The sequence below is a fragment of the Mirounga leonina genome, unplaced genomic scaffold (assembly GCF_011800145.1).
Source record: "Mirounga leonina isolate KUSES-001 unplaced genomic scaffold, KU_Mleo_1.0 Mir_94, whole genome shotgun sequence".
Taxonomy (NCBI): domain Eukaryota; kingdom Metazoa; phylum Chordata; class Mammalia; order Carnivora; family Phocidae; genus Mirounga; species Mirounga leonina.
Window position 1 is genome coordinate 48650974 of NW_023270855.1, and position 20345 is coordinate 48671318.

Below are 20345 nucleotides of genomic sequence, written 5' to 3' on the forward strand. Positions count from 1 at the left end.
GTTTTGGAATCCAGCCCTATGTGGGGGGTTCTGTGCTCAGCAGCGGATCTGTTTGAGATTCTCTCCCTCCTTCTCCCTCTACCCTTCCCCCCACTCACACTCTCTCTCTCTCTTTCTCTCTCTCTCTCTCTCTCACTCACTCTCTCTTTCTCTAAAATAAATAAGCACTGGGTGCTATACACAACTAATATATCATTGAACATTATATCAAAAACTAATGATGTACTATATGTTGGCTAATTGAATTTAAATTAAATAAATAAATAAAATCTTTTTTAAAAATTGTCTTTTAACAGATACTAAATAGTTAATTCTGTTGACTCTGATCCAAGGTCTTCATGAGGTAGAAAGACCAGCAAATTCTTCATGTTGGGAAGTTCTTATAATACACGGGATTACATCTTCCTATACCACAAAGATTTAAAAACCACCTTCAAGGAAGCTTTCAGTACAAACACCAGTAATGCTATGCAAATACTTAAAAAATAGAAGGGAAGTTTCTGAGAAGTTAATCACAAGACAGATTCTCTGGAAAGAAAGGATCCAGACCAGTGGTTTCCTATGGCAGTTCCTCTGGAGCCCAAGTCAGATTTAAAACAGGAAGTCTTTGTAACACACACAGACCCAGACCAGACGTCCTCTATGCCTGGGCTCACTGGTGGTCTGCATCATGAGAAACAGAAATCTACTGCTGCCAGGTAGGTAGAATTATAACAATAATGACAGATAACTAAAGCTATCTGGGAACTCTCTATCCAGTTAGAAAATATTCTGTGTTCTTGATAATCTGTTTGTTTTCCCACTTTTTCTATAAAGGACAAAGGGAATAGATTTTAAGAAGGATGTTGGATCATTTATATTAAGTCTCAAAGGAGAAAATCAGTAAAACTTACTCCTGGAGCCAATCTCATTTTACCACCTATATTGGTCCAGTTTCTCCAGAGAAACAGAACAGTATAATGTGTGTGTGTGTGTGTGTGTCTGTGTGTCTGTGTGTCTGTCTGTCTGTGTGTATGAGAGAGAGAGGGTGAGGGAGAGAGAGAAAGAGAGATTCATTCATTTTAGGGAATTGGTTCATGAGATTGTGGAAGTTGGGAAATTGATATTCTGCAGGGCAGGCCAGCAGGCTGACTTGATGTTACATCTCAAGTCTGAAGTCATTCTGGAAGCAGAATTCCCTCCTCCTCAGAGGAGGTCAGTCTTTTTTTTCCCCCCAAGGTCTTCAACTGATTAGAGGAGGCCCACCCACATTATGGAGGGTAATCAGCTTTACTCAGAGTCTACTGATTTAATTGTTAATCTCATCTAAAAAGCACCTGCACAGCAATATCTAGATTAGTGTTTGACCAAATATCTGGGTGCTGTGGCCCAGCCAAACTGATACATGAAATTAACCCTCATACCACCTGTGCTCGCTTCGGCAGCACATATACTAACCCTCATACCACCTATACTATTTTTTTCACAAGGGAACATAACCAAATTCTCTGAAAACTCTAATGAGCTAAGAAGAACATCATCCTTTAGTCCATAGGCTTTGTGTGGGTCATGGAATGGTTGAAAGGGCAATAACTGCATAATAGCAGGGACAGCTTAATGCTGATTAGTCTTTCTTTCCCTCAATGCTTAGGATAATACCTGTTAGATAACAAGTTAAGTGTTTCAGTTGTCCTCATTGGTTGTAATTTTTTCCCCTGGTTGTTGTGAAAATAGTCAAATTTCTTATCATCTGATGTGCAGAACATGATTATTTTTCATGCTGGGCACATTTTAGGAAAATCCTATAAAGGTACTGAGATATGGAAAGACTTCTATAAACTTCATTGCCTCCCATGAATGGAATGACAGACTCTAACAGGTGGCCAGGTGATTGCCTGTAGGGTAGATTCCTTCACACCTGCAGTGGTTTTCATACAAGTAACCCTGCCCAGTGACCCATCACTCAGGACCAGACTGGGAGATAAATGGAAATGCTGTGTCCTCAGTGCACTGTAGGATGGCCAGGAGCTCACTTGAAAGGAACCATAGAAGCCATGGGTGCTGCATCTGGAGCGGCCACTTAACCAGGAGATGGTGGCTCAAACCGCCAGGGTGATAGTTCTCACCCCTCACCTGTCATCAGCTCCCCCTCTCGTGATTCCATGGCTCCCTGCACGACCAATACCACTGTGAGCTGGGACTCAGACTTGGGGCTGGCTGACTCCCAAACCCATGCTCTTCTTGTGTGCCCCAAAACATGTGGGTTAAACAGAGGGGAGTGATCCTGGAAGAGAAATCCTCAAGGTAGATTTCTGCCATTGCCAGAGAACAAAGGACCTGGCTGTGGACAGAGCACACACCCATCTGTGGACTTTGTGCTTTAAGATTTACCCCCTCCATCAGGAGAGGCTGGAATTTCTAAATCGTGTCCCTGACATCAGTTGTCTGTGTATATTCTGTCCCCTTACCTGTAACACTGAGGTTCCATGAGGGTGGTGTCCGTTAGTGACTAACTTCTCAGGGAGTCCAGGAAGAGGGAGGGAATAGGACTGGTCCTCAATTCTACATAAAGTACAAGAGCCTTGTGGATGCTGCTGGAAAGCTGTGGGCTGCAGGGTCAGAGCCACCTCCCCAGGAGGCAATGACCATGCCACCAGGAATTGAAACTGGAGCTCCACTCTCCTTTCTTTGTTCTCTCACTGTTTTTTCTGCCCCAGGACTCTTGATGCTGCTGCTGTTGACATGGGGAGCTTCAGTCCAGAACAGTAGAGGTGAGTCTGCCCAGACTTAGTGACATAAGCTAAGGAGAGCATGCTAGGGTCTGGGTTCTGCACCAAGGGGGAAAGGAGGCTTATTCTCCAAGTGAAGCTCCAAGATAGTCTTCTGGAGATAATAGAAACTGTTTCTTCCTCCATAAATGTCCAGTCTTCTGTCCTTTCCTCTTCTGATGGCAGCCATCCATCCCCTACCTTCCCCTGCTCTACTCATGGACCCTTAGCTGGCAGCTGGCTTCATCCATTCCTCGAAACTTCTGGCTATGGTCTCCATCCCCACTGCTAGTTCCCCCACACCTGTCCTCACTGGTGACCTCTGAACTCTCCATGGGTCAATGCCATCATGTGTCACTGTTCTCCAGGATTCAGTTCTTTGGGGAGATTTTTACCAGTCCCTTGGAGAATTGTGATGGTACAGGGGTTTGGGGTGGTGGAGAGGCATGGAGATGTGGGGGGAGACAGGAAGGGGGTCCTCAGTCTTGAGAGCAGCACCCAGCACTTCATCAAGGAAAAGAGAGAGGTGACAGGACAGGGGGAGTACGAGGGAAATGGACAATCAGGTTTTCATGATCAATAAGCAGAGTGTTGAGAGCTTACACAGCAGAGCTGGGCTACGTGGGTTCAAAGTCCAGCTCACCGCTAATCACATCTGACATGTAGGAAATTATTTCTCCTCTCTATGCCTCAGTTTGCTTGTCTGTAAATTGGGGACAATCATTGTACCTACCCCCCATGGATGGAGTGAGATTTAAAATTCACGTGTGTGAAGAACAGGTAAAGACTAGTACAGAGCAGACTGTCAGACACAAGTTATTATCATGGTCACTACTGTTATTACTGTGATGATTCTCATAGCACAAGGAAAGGGGAGAGTAATGGAATCAACAGGAGGGAAGAAACACCCAGAGCCTAGAAGCTCAGCCACTCCACCTGGCATGAGCTCACCAGGAACTCCTGCCCCCTCAGGGTCATAGTTTCCCAATTTAAATTTCCTCCAACGGTGCACAAATTTCCCTTTTTCCCACATATTCACCGACAGTTATTTCTTGTCTTTTTTATAACAGCCATTCTAACAGGTATGAGATGATACCTCATTGTGGTTTTGATTTGCATTTCCCTGATGATTACTAGTGTTGAGTACATTTTCGTGTACCTCTTGGCCGTTTGGATGTCTTCTTTGGAAAAATGTATATTCAGATCCTCTACCCAACTTTAAATTTATTAATAATAATCTTTAGAGGGTTTTTTTTTTTTTGCTATTGAGTTGTATGAATTCTTTATATATTTTGGAAGTTAATCCTTTATGAGATAATATGGTTTGCAAATATTTTCTCCCAAATTGTAGACCGCCTTTTCATTTTGTTGATGCTTTCCCTTGCTGTACAGAAGTTTTTAGTTTGCTATGGTCCCACTTATCTATTTTTGCTTTTGTTGCCTTTGCTTTTGGTGTCAAGTCCAAAAAATCATTGCCTACACCAATGTCAAAAAGCTCACTCCCTGTTTTCCTCTATGAATTTTATGGTTTCAGGGTAGCATCATTTTTTAAATTATCAAATTTAAGCTCAAAAAGATTGAGTGACTTATCCAAAGTCTTACAACTAATAAAATGGTAGAAGCATGTCCAGGTATAAAGCTAGGGGGGGTTTAAGTATTGGTGAGGATGTAGAGAAAAAGGAACCCTCATGCACTGTTAGTGGGAATGTAAATTGGTACAGCCACTGTGGAAAACAGTATGGAGGTTCCTCAAAAAATTAAAAATAGAAATACTATATGATCCAGTAATTTCACTACTGGGTATTTACCCAAAGGAAACAAAAACACTAATTCAAAAAGATATACGCACCCCTAACTTTTATTGCAGCATTATTTACAATGCCCAAGATATGGAAGCAACTCAAGTGTTCATCCGTAGATGAAATGATAAATGAGATGTGGCATCCATCTTCAATGGAACATTACTCACCCACAAAAAAAAGATCTTGCCATCTGTAACAACATGAATGGACCTAGAAGGCTTAATATCAAGTGCGGTAAGTCAGTCTGAGAAAGACAAATACCATATGATTTCACATATATGTGTAATCTAAAATATAAAACAAACAAAACCAGACTCCAATACAGAGAGCAAACTGGTGGTTGCCAGAGGGAAGGTGGCAGGGGGATGGGCAAAATAGATAAAGGGGATTAGGAGGTACAAACTTCCAGCTATAAAATAAATAAGTCACAGAGATGAGAAGCACAGCATGGGGAATATAGTCAATAATTCTGTAATAATATTGTCTGGTGACAATTGATGTCTACACTCATCACGGTGAGCACTGAGTAATGTTTAGAACTGGTAAATCATTATGTTATACATCTGAAACTAATATAACACTGTATGTTAATTATACTTCGATGAAAATATATTTTAAAAAAGAAAGCAGGGGCGCCTGGGTGGCTCAGCTGGTTAAGCGACTGCCTTCGGCTCAGGTCATGATCCTGGAGTCCCGGGATCGAGTGCCGCATCGGGCTCCCTGCTCGGCAGGGAGTCTGCTTCTCCCTCTGACCCTCCTCCCTCTCATGCTCTCTGTCTCTCATTCTCTCTCTCTCAAATAAATAAATAAAATCTTTAAAAAAATTAAAAAAAGAAAGCAAACATTTCTAAAGTCTTTTATATTTGAGTATATTTGACACACAATGTTACATTAGTTTCAGATATACAACATAATGATTCGACAAATTTATACATTATGCTATGTTCACCACAAGTGTAGCTGCCATTGAATCAACACATTGCTGTTACAATAGCATTGACTATATTCCTTATGCTGTGCCTTTTCTTCCCATGACTTATTCATTCCATAATTGATAGCCTGTATTTCCCACTCCCCTTCACCCAACCCCCAGCCCCCCTCTCCTCTGGCAACCATCAGTTTGTTCTCTGTACTTATAGGTCTGATTCTGCTTTTTGCTTATTTGTTTTATTCATTTGCAGTTTTTTTTAGATTCCATTTATGAGTAATACCATATGGTATTTGTCTTTCTCAATCTTATTTCACTTAACATAATAACCTCTAGGTCCATTCATATTGTCTCAAACGGCACAATCTCATCCTTTTTATGGCTCTGTAATATTCCATTGTGCATATACCACATCTTCCTTATCCACTCATCTGTTGACGGACACTCAATTTGCTTCCATATCTTGGCTATTGCAAATAGTGCTGCAATAAAAAACAATAAAAAAAATACTTTGTAAGCTAAAGAGCACTATGCACAAATAAGATAGTATTGTTTAGTACTATTTAAATCATTTATTTTTTATGTACTATACAGTGGCTAACTGAACATAATAAAAAAAGAAAATTAATTTCAAAGATGACTATTATTATGTATTAAATTTACTGTTGAAGATTAAAAATATAAATTTAACCAAAAAAATCATTTATTTTGCCCCTGAAATAATTTTTTAAGTATACAAAAACAAACTTTCAGAGGACCTGGGTGGCTCAGTCAGTTGAGCTTCTGACTCTTGATTTCAGCTCAGGTCATGATCTCAGGGTCCTAGGGTAGAGGCCCAAGTCAGGCTCCCTGCTCAGTAGGGAGTCAGCTTGTCTCCCTCTCCTTTTGCCCCTCCCCTGCTCTCTCTCACTCAAATAAAATCATCTTTAAAAAAACTTTCACAATCCAGGAATTAAGTTATACTACATATCTGCTTAAGAAATTATACAAAATTAGAAGTGTATTTTTAAAATTCTGTTATATATGAATATCTTTTCAAAACATTTAAATAAAGGTAACATAATTTTAACCTAAAAAGAAATAAGTCAATCAGAGAAACACAATTATCATATGGTTTCATTCATATGTGGAACATAAGGAATAGTGTAGAGGATAATAGGGAAAGGGAGGGAAAACTGAATGGGAAGAAATCATTGAGGGAGACAAACCATATGAGACTCTTGACTCCAGGAAACAAACAGGGTTGCTGAAAGGGAGGTTGGTGGGGGGATGGGGTAACTGGGTGATGGAAATTAAAGAGGGCATATGATACGATAAATAAATAAATAAATAAATACTAATAATGGATTGATGAAATAACCTTAACTTTAAAACAACACAGTTGTTAAACTATGCTGAAAAAGAAAAAGAGGGAAGGAAGGAAGGAAGGAAGGAGAAAGAGAGAGAGAGAAAGAAAGAAAGAAAGAAAGAAAGAAAGAAAGAAAGAAAAAGAAGAAAGAAAGAGAAAGAGAAAGAAAGAGAAATTTCAACCTCATAAAGAAAATCAACTATTTTTCTCAAATCAACGAAACAAAAATTGGGGCACCTGGGTGGCTCAGTCAGTTGAGCATCTGCCTTCAGCTCAGGTCATGATCCCAAGGTCCTGGGATTGAGCACCGCGTCCGGCTCCCTGCTCAGCGGGGAGCCTGCTTCTCCTTCTCCCTCTCCCTCTGCCTGCTGCCCACCCCCCAGGGGGATTTTTAAATCTTTAAAAAAACAAAAACAAAAATTGTTTTTCCTTTAAGATGAAAATAAATACAACTTGAATAAAGGAAGCTGGAACTAAAGTTTGCTTTAAAAAACATTTTATAATGACACTGAAGAGGGGTTTTTTTAATCTTTTTTTTTATGTTACATTAATCACCACACATCATTAGTTTTTCATGTAATGTTCCATGATTCATTGTTTGCGTATAACACCCAGTGCACCCATTCAATACGCGCCCTCTTTAATACCTATCACCAGGCTAACCCATCCCCCCACCCACCTCCCCTCTAGAACCCTCAGTTTGTTTCTCAGGGTTAGCCTGGTGGTGGGTATTAAGGAGGGCACATTCTGCATGGAGCACTGGGTATTATGCACAAACAATGAATCATGGAACACTACATCTAAAACTAATGATGTAATGTATGGGGATTAACATAAGAATAAAAAAATAAAATAAAATAAAAAATAAAACCTAAAAAAAAAGAATTCCTCATATCACTGAGGTCATATGATACATGTCTTTCTCTGATTGACTTATTTCACTCAGCATAATACCCTCTAGTTCCATCCACATTGTTGCAAATGGCAAGATTTCATTCTTTTTGATGGCTGCAGAATATTCCATTGTATATATATACCACATCTTCTTTATCCGTTCATCTGTTGATGGACATCTTGGCTCTTTCCATAGTTTGGCTATTGTGGACAAGAGGTTTTTATTCAACAAAATAGGATCATAAAAGAAAATTCTAATACTTAAAAATGGTTAAGATGGAAAATTTTGTTGTGTGCCTTTTACCACAATAAGAAAATAGGGAAAAGTGGGAAAATATACAGTTTTTACACCAAGAAATTCTTTCATGTACTCAAAATAGTCTTAGATGCATATATATTGGTAAGTAAAGGAAAAATTCCTAATATGTTTAAAAAGATAAGAAAAAAATACCTCAAAATTTACCAGTAGTTTGTGTAGTGGACTTATGGGTGATTTTCTATTTCATTTTTTTACATTTTCTTTGTCCTTCTAAGTAGCTGTGTGTCATTTAATATTTGAGGGAAAGTAAATCTACCATGGAAGAAAAGGTGGTGTTCTGACTCCTGCCCAGCCCCTCCATGCCAGAGAGGTATCCCTAGCAGATCTCCCTGCATTTGTGTATCTGTCTCATGGAGACTCATGGCTGGGTGAGCATGGCAAGGAGCCCTGCTGATGGTGTACCTGGATCCCAGCTCCTTCCTGGGAGCATGCCTGTCAGGTTGAGGATTTCTCATCATCATGTCTTCCCCTCCCACATGCCTCATTCCCACCTGTCTCCCACTCGACTCCACCCCACCCAACAACCTTGAAGGCAAGTGTCCAACCATTGCCACCCTCTGAGAAGAGAGGAGGACAGTCCCATTGCCCAGATGGGGGTGAACACAAATGTGTCAAGTGTGCGTCTTCCCACATCCTGTTTTGTCCTGGTGCTGACACCCACAGCCTGGACCTGGGGCCTTAGAAGGGATGTCCACAAGTTCAGGTAGGAAACTCTGCTCTGGGGAGCCCAGTTGCCTGCTCTGACTCAGCAGGATGTCGTGAGTCCTTTTAAGCTCTAAAAGTCTTTGGTCCCCTGATTAGCATGTACAGGAGAAAACATTCTTCCCTGCATTTTGATGCATTCTTGTCTTGCTGGCTCTTATTAAACTGTTATTTTTAGCCAGTGATGTGTAGCCCCTGCTCTATGGGTCCCTGAGCTACTCAAAAGGACCTGGTTCATGGGACTCTTTCCTCTCAGGTTTAGGAACAGGAGGCCAGGAAGCCGCCCTGCAATGACTCAGCTATTAGCAGCTTCCTGTTGCTTCTTCATTTCCCATCTATTATGGGCTCTAATTAAAGGGAATTCCCCCGGAGACATCCTGAGGCATCTGGAAAAGGATTGACATTGGGATTTGAGGAAGTACTTAATGAGGATTGTGGGGTGTACTTGGACCACTGTGAGAAAAGTGGGTAAAAACCATCAATGGGTGGGGGCTTGACCATCTGCTTCCATCCTTGGGGGTGAATGATGAGTATCACCCTGGACAGCCCCTAGGCCATGACTCCCTCCACTGCCTCAGAATTGAGGGTGGCCTTCCATGCCCTGACTAGAGCCCACCCCAGGTCTCCAATGGTGCCAACAGGACCACAGGGGAGGGTCTGGAGCCTGACTTAGTGCCTCTGTTTTTTTTCACAAGGCCTGCAGAAAGGGGTGCAGACCTCCTTCCTGCCCCCATCATAGCACAGCAGAGTGTCTGAATCTAGGTGCCCTCAGGCCCAACCAGAGAGCAGAGATGAGCAGAACAGTGAGCAGGCGTTTGGAGCAGCTGGCTCCAGCTCAGACCTGCCCCAGGTGTACCACCTGGCACTTGCATCCATCCAGACTTCACTGTGGGGCCAGGCGGCAGACCAGGGCCTCTGACCTGGGGGAACTTACTCCTTTGGGAAGTGATCCTTTATCTTGTTGTATTCCAGACATTAACATGTGTGAACAACCCTTGAGAAGGTCCTGTGCAGCCTACGCTGACTGCCAGGGCATGGATGGCAGGTACTGCATGTGTGGCCCGGGACAGGAGCTCATTTCTGAGACAGTGTTCAGGAATGAGAGTGAGAATATGTGTCAAGGTAAGAATGGCTTTGCACCTTCCATCTCCCCATCCATGAGGTCTGGGGTCACTCAGCTCACTTTCTCCAAGCATCAGAGAGATATTCTGGGCACCGACCTGTGTCCTATCCTTCTCTAGACCCCAAGGCTCAGATCCTTCTGCAGAGTGCCACTCACACAATTTTGGAACGTCTCCCTTGCCATGTGGCACTTTATTTTCAGAAAACAGAGGGGTGGCATCCAGGATACTTCACAAGCTCACAGTGCAATATCGGTTTCTTCTGTTTCATCAATGGCAGCCAGGATGAGACCTTCCCTACCTCCCTGGAATCCACACAGGCTCGGCCACACCAGGATGGACCCAGGAACCCTGTCCAGAAATGTGGGAAGTGGGGAGATTCAAGGGTAGGCCCACCTCCCCTGGCCATCCCTGCCCGTGGCCAATAACCCCACCTGGAGAAGGCTCCTCCTGGCACAGTGAACTGGCTTCTTGGCCTCCCAGCTCTAATTCCCCATGCAAGGCTCTGCCCTGAACCTCCCCAATAATTTTAGTTTATAGACCTGTGGGCAATCTGGGACCAGGAAGATGTTGTGTGGGGCTGGGCAGAGTGATGTGGACCACCCTACACACACACTCTAAAATTTAGGTGAATGGAAGACGCTGCCATCTGGATTGGATATAAAGAGAAGGGACCATTGCCAGAGGCCTGACCCTCTTCCAAGGAGGTCAGTCAAGGCCCCACGTTGACCCAGACAATCAGGGACAAAAGATGGAGGCCAAGCCCCATTCAGCTGGGCCCAGTGTGTGCATCCCTGGTGGGAGGCCAAGGGCCAAGAAAACAGAAACATCTGCCACTTCTTGCCCATCAGCACCTGCTCCCCTCTCCAACCACCCTGCCCTCACCCACTGCTGGCCTTGCTCAGATGCGGATTCTCACCACTTCCTGCCAGTCCAGGGGATGCCTTCACAGGGATCCAAAAAGGCAACTCCACTGTCCCAAGGCTGCCTGACTGGATGTCAGCCCCATTGTCTACCACAGCCCTGGTTCCCACTGTCCAGGTGACCCTGCCTGTCCAGCATCACTTTCATTCTCTCGACTCTTTGCCTCAAGCCCCTTAAAGGGCCTGGCTCAGGTATGGGTCTTGTCCATCTCCGTGGAGCTGGAGTCTCAGAGTTAGCATGGATAGGAGCATGCTCTCCTGCCAGGACAACGGAGATACCAAAGGTTATGCAGGTAGTGAGAATCCACCTGGGGAAAGTCAGGACAAAGGCCATAGCTGGGAGTCATGATAGGTCCTGGTCGGGAATGCAGCATTTCCCCTGCACGCAGTTCCCAGGAAAGCCCACCCTGGACTTGTTCAAGTCTTCAGGTTGGGACTCAGGTGGCTGTGACATCCCCACCCCATCTGGAGTAAGCTGAGGGCACCAGGCTTGACAGATTGAGAGGGCTTGGGCCACTTCCATCCACATCTGGACAACAGACCATCTGGCCACACTATTATCCCATAGGATGCTCCATGTGAAATAGAAAAAGCACCCATTCACCATGGAGGAGAGAAAGGGCCTTCTCCAAGCAGATTTCTACTATTGCCATAGAACAAAGAACCTGCATATGGGCAAGACACATGGATTGGAAGAGTTTCTCCTCCAAGATTTACTCCCCTCGGAGGGAGAGACAAACCATGAGAGACTATGGAGTCTGAGAAACAAACCGAGGGTTTTAGGGGGGGGAGGGGGGATGGGTTAGCCTGGTGATGGATATTAAGGAGGGCATGTATTGCATGGAACACTGGGTGTTATATGAAAACAATGAAGCATGGATCACTACATCAAAAACTAATGATGTATTGTATGGTGACTAACATAACATAATAAAATAAAATTTTAAAAAATAAATAAATAAAAATTAAAAAAAATAGATTTACTCCCCTCCTTTGGGAGAGGTTGGAGTTTCTACGTTGTGTCCCTGACATCAGCTGTCTGTGTATATTCTGTCCCCTCACCTGTAGCACCTGGGGTTCCATGAAGCCTGTGGTTATCCTTGACTGACTTCTTGGGGAGTCCAGGGAGATGGAGAGGACAGGCTGAGTCTTGGTTCTGTGTGCAGTATAGGAGCCTCTTGGATCCTGCTGGAAAGCCTTGGGCTGCAGGCAGAACCACCCCCCAGAAGGCAATGACCATGCAGACATGGGTTGAAACTGGAACTTGACTCTCCTCTCTTTTTCATCTGTTTTTCTGTCCCAGGGGTCTTAGTGCTGCTACTGCTGACACTGGGACCTGTACGGAAACTGAAAGGTGAGTGCCCAGCCAGCCCCATTGGTGACATAAGCTGGGGAGTGCATGCTGGGGTCTGGGTTTTCTCACCAACAAGGGGTAGGGAAGGGAGCTTATTCCACAAGTAAGTCTCACAGATGGTCTTCTGGGTATCCAAGAAGCTGTTTCCTCCTCCCTAAATGTCCAGAGTTTTCTGAGCTCTTCCAATGGCAGCTATACCTTCCCTACCCTCCCCTGCTCTATTCCTGGACCCCCAACTGGCAGCTGGCTCCCTCCATTTCTTAAGCCTTCTGACTGTGGTCTTCGTCCCCACAGCCTCTGCCCCCACAGACTGTGCTCAGTGGTGCCCTCCGAAATCCACGTGTGTCAATGCCACTGCCTGTCGCTGCTCCCCGGGATTCATTTCTTCATCCGGGGAGATGTTCACCAGCCTGTTGGAGAGTTGTGATGGTACAAGGGCTTGGGGTGGTGGAGAGGCACGGATACGGAGGGGGGAGATGGTGGAGCATCCCGAGCCCTCAGCCTCACTGACAGCAGCACCCAGCACTTCATCAAGGAAAAGAGAGAGGTGACAAGGCAGGGGGAGTATGAGGGAAGCGGACAATCAGGTTTTCATGATCAGTAGGTAGAGTGTTGAGAACTTACACAGCAAAGCTGAGCAATGTGGGTTCAAAGTCCAGCTCACCACTGATTACATCTGACATGTAGGAAATTATTTCTCCTCTCTATGCTTCAGTTTGCTTGTCTGTAAACTGGGGACAATCATTGTACCTACCCCCCATGGATGGAGTGAGATTTAAAATTCATGTGTGTGAAGAACAGGTAAAGACTAGTACAGAACAGACTGTCAGACACAAGTTATTATCATGGTCACTACTGTTATTACTGTGATGATTCTCATAGCACAAGGAAAGGGGAGAGTAATGGAAGCAGCAAGAGGAAGCAACAGAGCCTGGAAGCTCAGGGTCTTCTAGCATAAGCTCACTGGGAACTCCTGCCCCTTCATGGTCATTGTTTCCCACCTCGCTCCTCACAGTAGCCCCATGAGGCAAGCAGAGCTAGCACAGTTTTTATTTTCCACCTACACCCATTTTGCCCACCCCCACCAATTCCTCCCCACCTCCAGCACCCACTCATCTCTTCTATGAGTTCTGTTTTGTTTGTTTTTAGATTCCACATATAAGTGAAATCATATGTCATTTATCCTTTTCTCTCTAACATATCTCACTTAGCATAATGCCCTCAAGATCCATCTGTGTTGTTGCAAATGGCCAGATTGCCTTCTCTTTTATGGCCGAGTGATATTCCCCTGTATACATACACCACTTTTCATCATCTATTCATGCACTGATAGAAACAGGTTGTTTCCTTATCTTGCTTGTTATAAATGCTGCAATGAACATGAGGATGCAGATATCTTTCCAAGTTAGTGTTTTTGTTTCCTTCAAATAAATACCCAGAGTGGAATTACTGGATCATATAGTAGTTCCGTTTTAAATTTTTTGAGGAAACTCCAGATTTTTTCTCACAGTGGCTGCACTAATTTGCATTCCCTCCAACAGGGAGCAAGGTTCCCTTTTTCCCACATCCTCACCAATACTTGCTATTCTATCTTTTTTATAATAGCCCTTCCAACAGGTGTGAGGTGAAATCACATGGTTTGGATTCGCATTTCCCTGATGATGAGTGATGTTGGGTACCTTTTCATACACCTGTTGGCCATTTGGATGTCTTCTTTGGAAAATGTCTATTCAGATTCTATGCCCATTTTTAAATTGGATTGTTTAGGTTTTTTCTATTGTGTTGAATGAGTTCTTTATATTTTTTGGATGTTAATCACTTCTCAGATATATGATTTGCAAATATTTTCTCCTAAATTACAGATCGCCTTTTCATTGTGTTGATGGTTGCCCTGACTTACAAAATCTTTTTAGTTTGGCGTATTCCCACTTCTTTTTTTTTTGTAACTTTAGTTTATTATGTTAGTCACCATACAATATTAGTTTTTTGTTTGTTTGTTTTGTTTTAATTTACATTTATTTCACTGAATACTGTTGGCAATGAAAATTTTTCGTATTTTTTTTTGTGGAAAGAGCCAAGATGTCCATCGACAGATGAATGGATAATGAAGATGTGGTATATATATGCAATGGAATATTATACAGCGATCAAAAGGAATGAAATTTTGCCATCATTAGTTTTTGATGTGGGGATCCACAATTCATTGTTTTCATGCAACACCCAAAGCTCCATGCAGTACATGCCCTCCTTAATACCCATCACCAGGCTAACCCCCACCCCTCTCCCCTCTAAAACCCTCAGTTTGTTACTCAGAGTCCATAGTCTCTCGTGGTTCATCTCTCCCTCTGATTTCCCCCACTTCATTTTTCCCTTCCTTCTCCTAATGTCCTCCATGCTATTCCTTATGTTCCACAAATAAGTGAAACCATATGATAATTGACTTTCTCTGCTCGACTTATTTCACTTAGCATAATCTCCTCCAGTCCCATCCATGTTGATGCAAAAGTTGGGTATTCATCCTCTCTGATACCTGAGTAATATTCCATTGTATATATGGACCACATCTTCTTTATCCATTCATCTGTTGAAGGGCATCTCTGCTCTTTCCACAGTTTGGCTATTGCAACATTGCTGCTCTGAACATTGGGGTGCATATGGCCCTTCTTTTCACTACATCTGTGTCTTTGGGGTAAATACCCAGCAGTGCAATTGCTGGGTCATAGGGTAACTCCATTTTTAATTTTCTGAGGCACCTCCACACTGTTTTCCAAAGTGGCCGTACCAACTTGCATTCCCACCAACAGTGTAAGACGGTTCCCCTTTCTCCACAACCTCTCCAATATTTGTTGTTTCTTTCCCTGTCCATTTTTGCTGTTCTAACTGGTGTAAGGTGGTATCTCAATGTGCTTTTGATTTCAATTTCCCTGATGGCTAATGATGATGAACATTTTTTCATGTGTCTGTTAGCCATTTGTATGTCATCCTCAGAGAAGTGTCTTCATGTCTTCTGCCTATTTTTTGACTTGATTATTTGTTTTTTGGGTATTGAGTTTGAGTTCTTTATAGATCTTAGATACCAGTCTTTTATCTGTACTGTCATTTGCAAATATCTTCTCCCATTCTGTGAGTTGCCTCCTTGTTTTGTTGACTATTTCCTTTGCTGTGCAGAAGCTTTTTTTCTTATTCTTATGTTAATCCCCATACATTACATCATTAGTTTTAGATGAAGTGTTCCATGATTCATTGTTTGTGCCTAACACCCAGTGCTCCATGCAGAATGTGCCCTCCTCAATACCCACCACCAGGCTAACCCATCCTCCCAACCCCCTCCTCTCTAGAACCCTGTTTGTTTTTCAGAGTCCATCGTCTCTCATGGTTCGTCTACCCCTCTGATTTTCCCCACTTCATTCTTCCCCTCCGGCTACCTTCTTCTTCTTCTTCTTTTTTTTTTCCTTAACATATATTGCATTGTTTCAGAGGTACAGATCTGAGATTCAATAGTCTTGCACAATTCACAGCGCTTACCAGAGCACATACACTCCCCAGTGTCTATCACCCAGTCACCCCATCCCTCCCACCCCACCCCCCACTCCAACAACACTCAGTTTGTTTCCTGCGATTAAGAATTCCTCATATCAGGGACATCATATGATACATGTCTTTCTCTGTTTGACTTATTTCACTCAAGATAATACCCTCCAGTTCCATCCACGTCGTTGCAAATGGCAAGATCTCATTCCTTTTGATGGCTGCATAATATTCCATTGTATATATATACCACCTCTTCTTTATCCATTCATCTGTCGATGGACATCTTGGCTCTTTCCACAGTCTGGATATTGTGGACATTGCTGCTATAAACATCGGGGTACACGTACCCCTTTGGATCCCTACTTTTGTATCTTTGGGGTAAATACCCAGTAGTGCAATTGCTGGATCATATGGTAGCTCTATTTTCAACTTTTTGAGGAACCTCCATACAGTTTTCCAGAGTGGCTGCACCAGCTTGCATTCCCACCAACAGTGTAGGAGGGTTCCCCTTTCTCCGCATCTCCGCCAACATCTGTCGTTTCCTGACTTGTTAATTTTAGCCATTCTGACTGGTGTGAGGTGGTATCTCATTGAGGTTTTGATTGGGATTTCCCTGATGCCGAGCAATATTGAGCACTTTTTCATGTGCCTGTTGGCCATTTGGATGTCTTCTTTGGAAAAATGTCTGTTCATGTCTTCTGCCCATTTCTGGATTGGATCATTTGTTCTTTGGGTGTTGAGTTTGATGAGTTCTTTATAGATTTTGGATACTAACTCTTTATCTGATATGTCATTTGCAAATATCTTCTCCCATTCTGTCAGTTGTCTTTTGGTTTTGTTGACTGTTTCCTTTGCTTTGCAAAAGCTTTTTATCTTGATGAAGTCCCAATAGTTCATTTTTGCCTTTGTTTCCCTTGCCTTTGGCGATGTTTCTAGGAAGAAGTTGCTTCAGCTGAGGTCAAAGAGGTTGCTGCCTGTGTTCTCCTTTAGGATGTTGATGGACTCCTGTCTCACACTGAGGTCTTTTAACCATTTGGAGTCTATATTTGTGTGTGGTGTAAGGAAATGGTCCAGTTTCATTCTTCTGCATGTGGCTATCCAATTTTCCCAACACCATTTGTTGAAGAGACTGTCTTTGTTCCATTGGACATTCTTTCCTGCTTTGTCGAAGATTAGTTGACCATAGAGTTGAGGGTCCATTTCTGGGCTCTCTATTCTGTTCCATTGATCTATGTGTCTGTTTTTGTGCCAGTACCATGCTGTCTTGATGATGACAGCTTTGTAATAGAGCTGGAAGTCCGGAATTGTGATGCCGCCAGCTTTGCTTTTCTTTTTCAACATTCCTCTGGCTATGCGGGGTCTTTTCTGGTTCCATACAATTTTTAGGATTATGTGTTCCATTTCTTTGAAAAAAGTGGATGGTATTTTGATGGGGATTGCATTGAATGTGTAGATTGCTCTAGGTAGCATTGACATCTTCACAATATTTGTTCTTCCAATCCATGAGCATGGAACGTTTTTCCATTTCTTTGTGTCTTCCTCAATTTCTTTCATGAGTATTTTATAGTTTTCTGAGTACAGATCCTTTGCCTCTTTGCTTAGATTTATTCCTAGGTATCTTATGGTTTTGGGTGCAATTGTAAATGGGATCGACTCCTTAATTGCTCTTTCTTCTGTCTTGTTGTTGGTGTATAGGAATGCCACTGACTTCTGTGCATTGATTTTATATCCTGCCACTTTACTGAATTCCTGTATGAGTTCTAGCAGTTTTGGGGTGGAGTCTTTTGGGTTTTCCACATAAAGTATCATATCATCTGCAAAGAGTGAGAGTTTGACTTCTTCTTTGCCAATTTGGATGCCTTTGATTTCTTTTTGTTGTCTGATTGCTGTGGCTAGGACTTCCAATACTATGTTGAATAGCAGTGGTGATAGTGAACATGTCTGCCACGTTCCTGACCTTAGGGGGAAAGCTCTCAGTTTTTCCCCATTGAGAATAATATTCGCTGTAGGTTTTTCATAGATGGCTTTTATGATATTGAGGTATGTACCCTCGATCCCTATACTCTGAAGAGTTTTGATCAAGAAAGGATGCTGTACTTTGTCAAACGCTTTTTCTGCATCTATTGAGAGGATCCTATGATTCATGTTCTTTCTATTGTTAATGTATTGTATCACATTGATTGATTTGCAGATGTTGAACCAACCTTGCAGCCCAGGGATAAATCCCACTTGGTCGTGGTGAATAATCCTTTTAATGTACTGTTGGATCCTATTGCCTCGTATTTTGGTGAGAATTTTTGCATCCATGTTCATCAGGGATATTGGTCTGTAATTCTCCTTTTTGATGGGGTCTTTGTCTGGTTTTGGGATCAAGGTAATGCTGGCCTCATAAAATGAGTTTGGAAGTTTTCCTTCCATTTCTATTTTTTTGGAACAGTTTCAGGAGAATAGGTATTAATTGTACTTTAAATGTTTGGTAGAATTCCTCTGGGAAGCCATCTGGCCCTGGGCTTTTGTTTTTGGGGAGATTTTTGATGACTGCTTCAATTTCCTTAGTGGTTATAGGTCTGTTCAGGTTTTCTATTTCTTCCTGGTTCAGTTTTGGTAGTTGATACATCTCTAGGAATGCATCCATTGCTTCCAGGTTATCTAATTTGGTGGCATAGAGTTGCTCATAATATGTTCTTATCATAGTTTGTATTTCTTTGGTGTTGGTTGTGATCTCTCCTCTTTCATTCATGATTTTGTTGATTTGGGTCATTTCTCTTCTCTTTTGGATAAGTCTGGCCAGGGGTTTATCAATCTTGTTAATTCTTTCAAAGAACCATCTCCTTGTTTCGTTGATCTGTTCTACTGTTCTTTTAGTTTCTATTTCATTGTTTTCTGCTCTGATCTTTATGATTTCTCTTCTCCTGCTGGGTTTAGGCTTTATTTGCTGTTCTTTCTCCAGCTCCTTTAGGTGTAGGGTTAGGTTGTGTACTTGAGACCTTTCTTGTTTCTTGAGAAAGGCTTGTATTGCTATATACTTTCCTCTTAGGACTGCCTTTGCTGCATCCCAAAGATTTTGAACAGTTGTGTTTTCATTTTCATTGGTTTCCATGTATTTTTTTAATTCTTCTTTAATTTTCTGGTTGACCCATTCATTCTTCAGTAGGATGCTCTTTAGCCTCCATGTATTTGAGTTCTTTCCGACTTTCCTCTTGTGATTGAGTTCTAGTTTCAAAGCATTGTGGTCTGAAAATAGGCAGGGAATGATCCCAATCTTTTGGTACCGGATGAGACCTGATTTATGACCTAGGATGTGATCTATTCTGCACAATGTTCCATGGGCACTAGAGAAGAATGTGTATTGTGTTGATTTGGGATGGAATGTTCTGAATATGTCTGTGAAGTCCATTTGGTCCAGTGTGTCATTTAAAGTCTTTATTTCCTTGTTGATCTTTTGCTTAGACGATCTGTCCATTTCAGTGAGGGGGGGGCGTTATAATACAATACTATTATTGTATTGTTGTCGATGTGTTTCTTTGCTTTTGTTATTAATTGCCTCATATAATTGGCTGCTCCCATGTTAGGGGCATAGATATTTACAATTGTTAGATCTTCTTGTTGGATAGATCCTTTAAGTAGGATATAATGTCCTTCCTCATCTCTTATTACAGTCTTTAGTTTAAAATCTAATTTGTCTGATATAAGGATTGCCACCCCAGCTTTCTTTTGGTGTCCATTAGCATGGGAAATGGTTTTCCACCCCCTCACTTTCAATCTGGGGGTGTCTTTGGGTCTAAAATGAGTCTCTTGCAGACAGCATATCGATGGGTCTTGTTTTTTAATCCAGTCTGTTAGCCTGTGTCTTTTGATTGGGGCATTGAGCCCATTTACATTCAGGGTAACTATTGAAAGATAGGAATTTAGTGCCATTGTATTGCCTGTAAGGTGACTGTTACCGTATGTTGTCTGTGTTCCTTTCTGGTCTATGTTGCTTTTAGGCTCTCTCTTTGCTTAGAGGACCCCTTTCAAGATTTCCTGTAGGCCTGGTTTTGCGTTTGCAAATTCCTTTAGTTTTTGTTTGTCCTGAAAGCTTTTTATCTCTCCTTCAATTTTCAATGACAGCCTAGCTCGATACAGTATTCTTGGCTGCATATTTTTCTCATTTAGGGCTCTCAATATATCCTGCCAGTCCTTTCTGGCCTGCCAGGTCTCTGTGGATAGGTCTGTTGCCAATCTAATGTTTCTACCATTGTACGTTACATATCTCTTCTCCCGAGCTGCCTTCAGGATTTTCTCTTTGTCTATGAGACTCATAAGTTTTACTATTAGATGTTGGGGTGTTGACCTATTTTTATTGATTTTGAGAGGGGTTCTCTGTGCTTCCTGGATTTTCATGCCTGTTTTCTTCCCCAAATTAGGTAAGTTCTCTGCTATAATTTGCTCCATTATACCTTCTGCCCCCCTCTCTCGTTCTTCTTCTTCTGGGATCCCAATTATTCTAATGTTGTTTTGTCTTATGGTATCGCTTATCTCTCAAATTCTGCCCTCGTGATCCAGTAGTTGTTTATCTCTCTTTTTCTCAGCTTCTTTATTTTCCATCATTTCATCTTCTATATTACTGATTCTCTCTTCTGCCTCATTTATTCTAGCACTTAGCGCCCCCATTTTTGATTGCACCTCATTAATAG

General features: G+C 42.4%; 1 protein-coding gene across 1 annotated transcript in view; it reads left to right on the forward strand.

The window, feature by feature from the left end:
* Window positions 1-344: 344 nt before the first annotated feature.
* Window positions 345-20345, forward strand: part of LOC118005915 (adhesion G protein-coupled receptor E2-like) — a 44614-nt gene continuing 24613 nt past the window's right edge. Inside the window, exons 1-5 of the mRNA XM_034998306.1 lie at window positions 345-698; window positions 2697-2750; window positions 9713-9862; window positions 12088-12138; window positions 12433-12567. Coding sequence (XP_034854197.1) covers window positions 671-698; window positions 2697-2750; window positions 9713-9862; window positions 12088-12138; window positions 12433-12567 — 418 coding nt within the window. The 5' untranslated portion in view covers window positions 345-670. The remainder of the gene's footprint in view (window positions 699-2696; window positions 2751-9712; window positions 9863-12087; window positions 12139-12432; window positions 12568-20345) is intronic.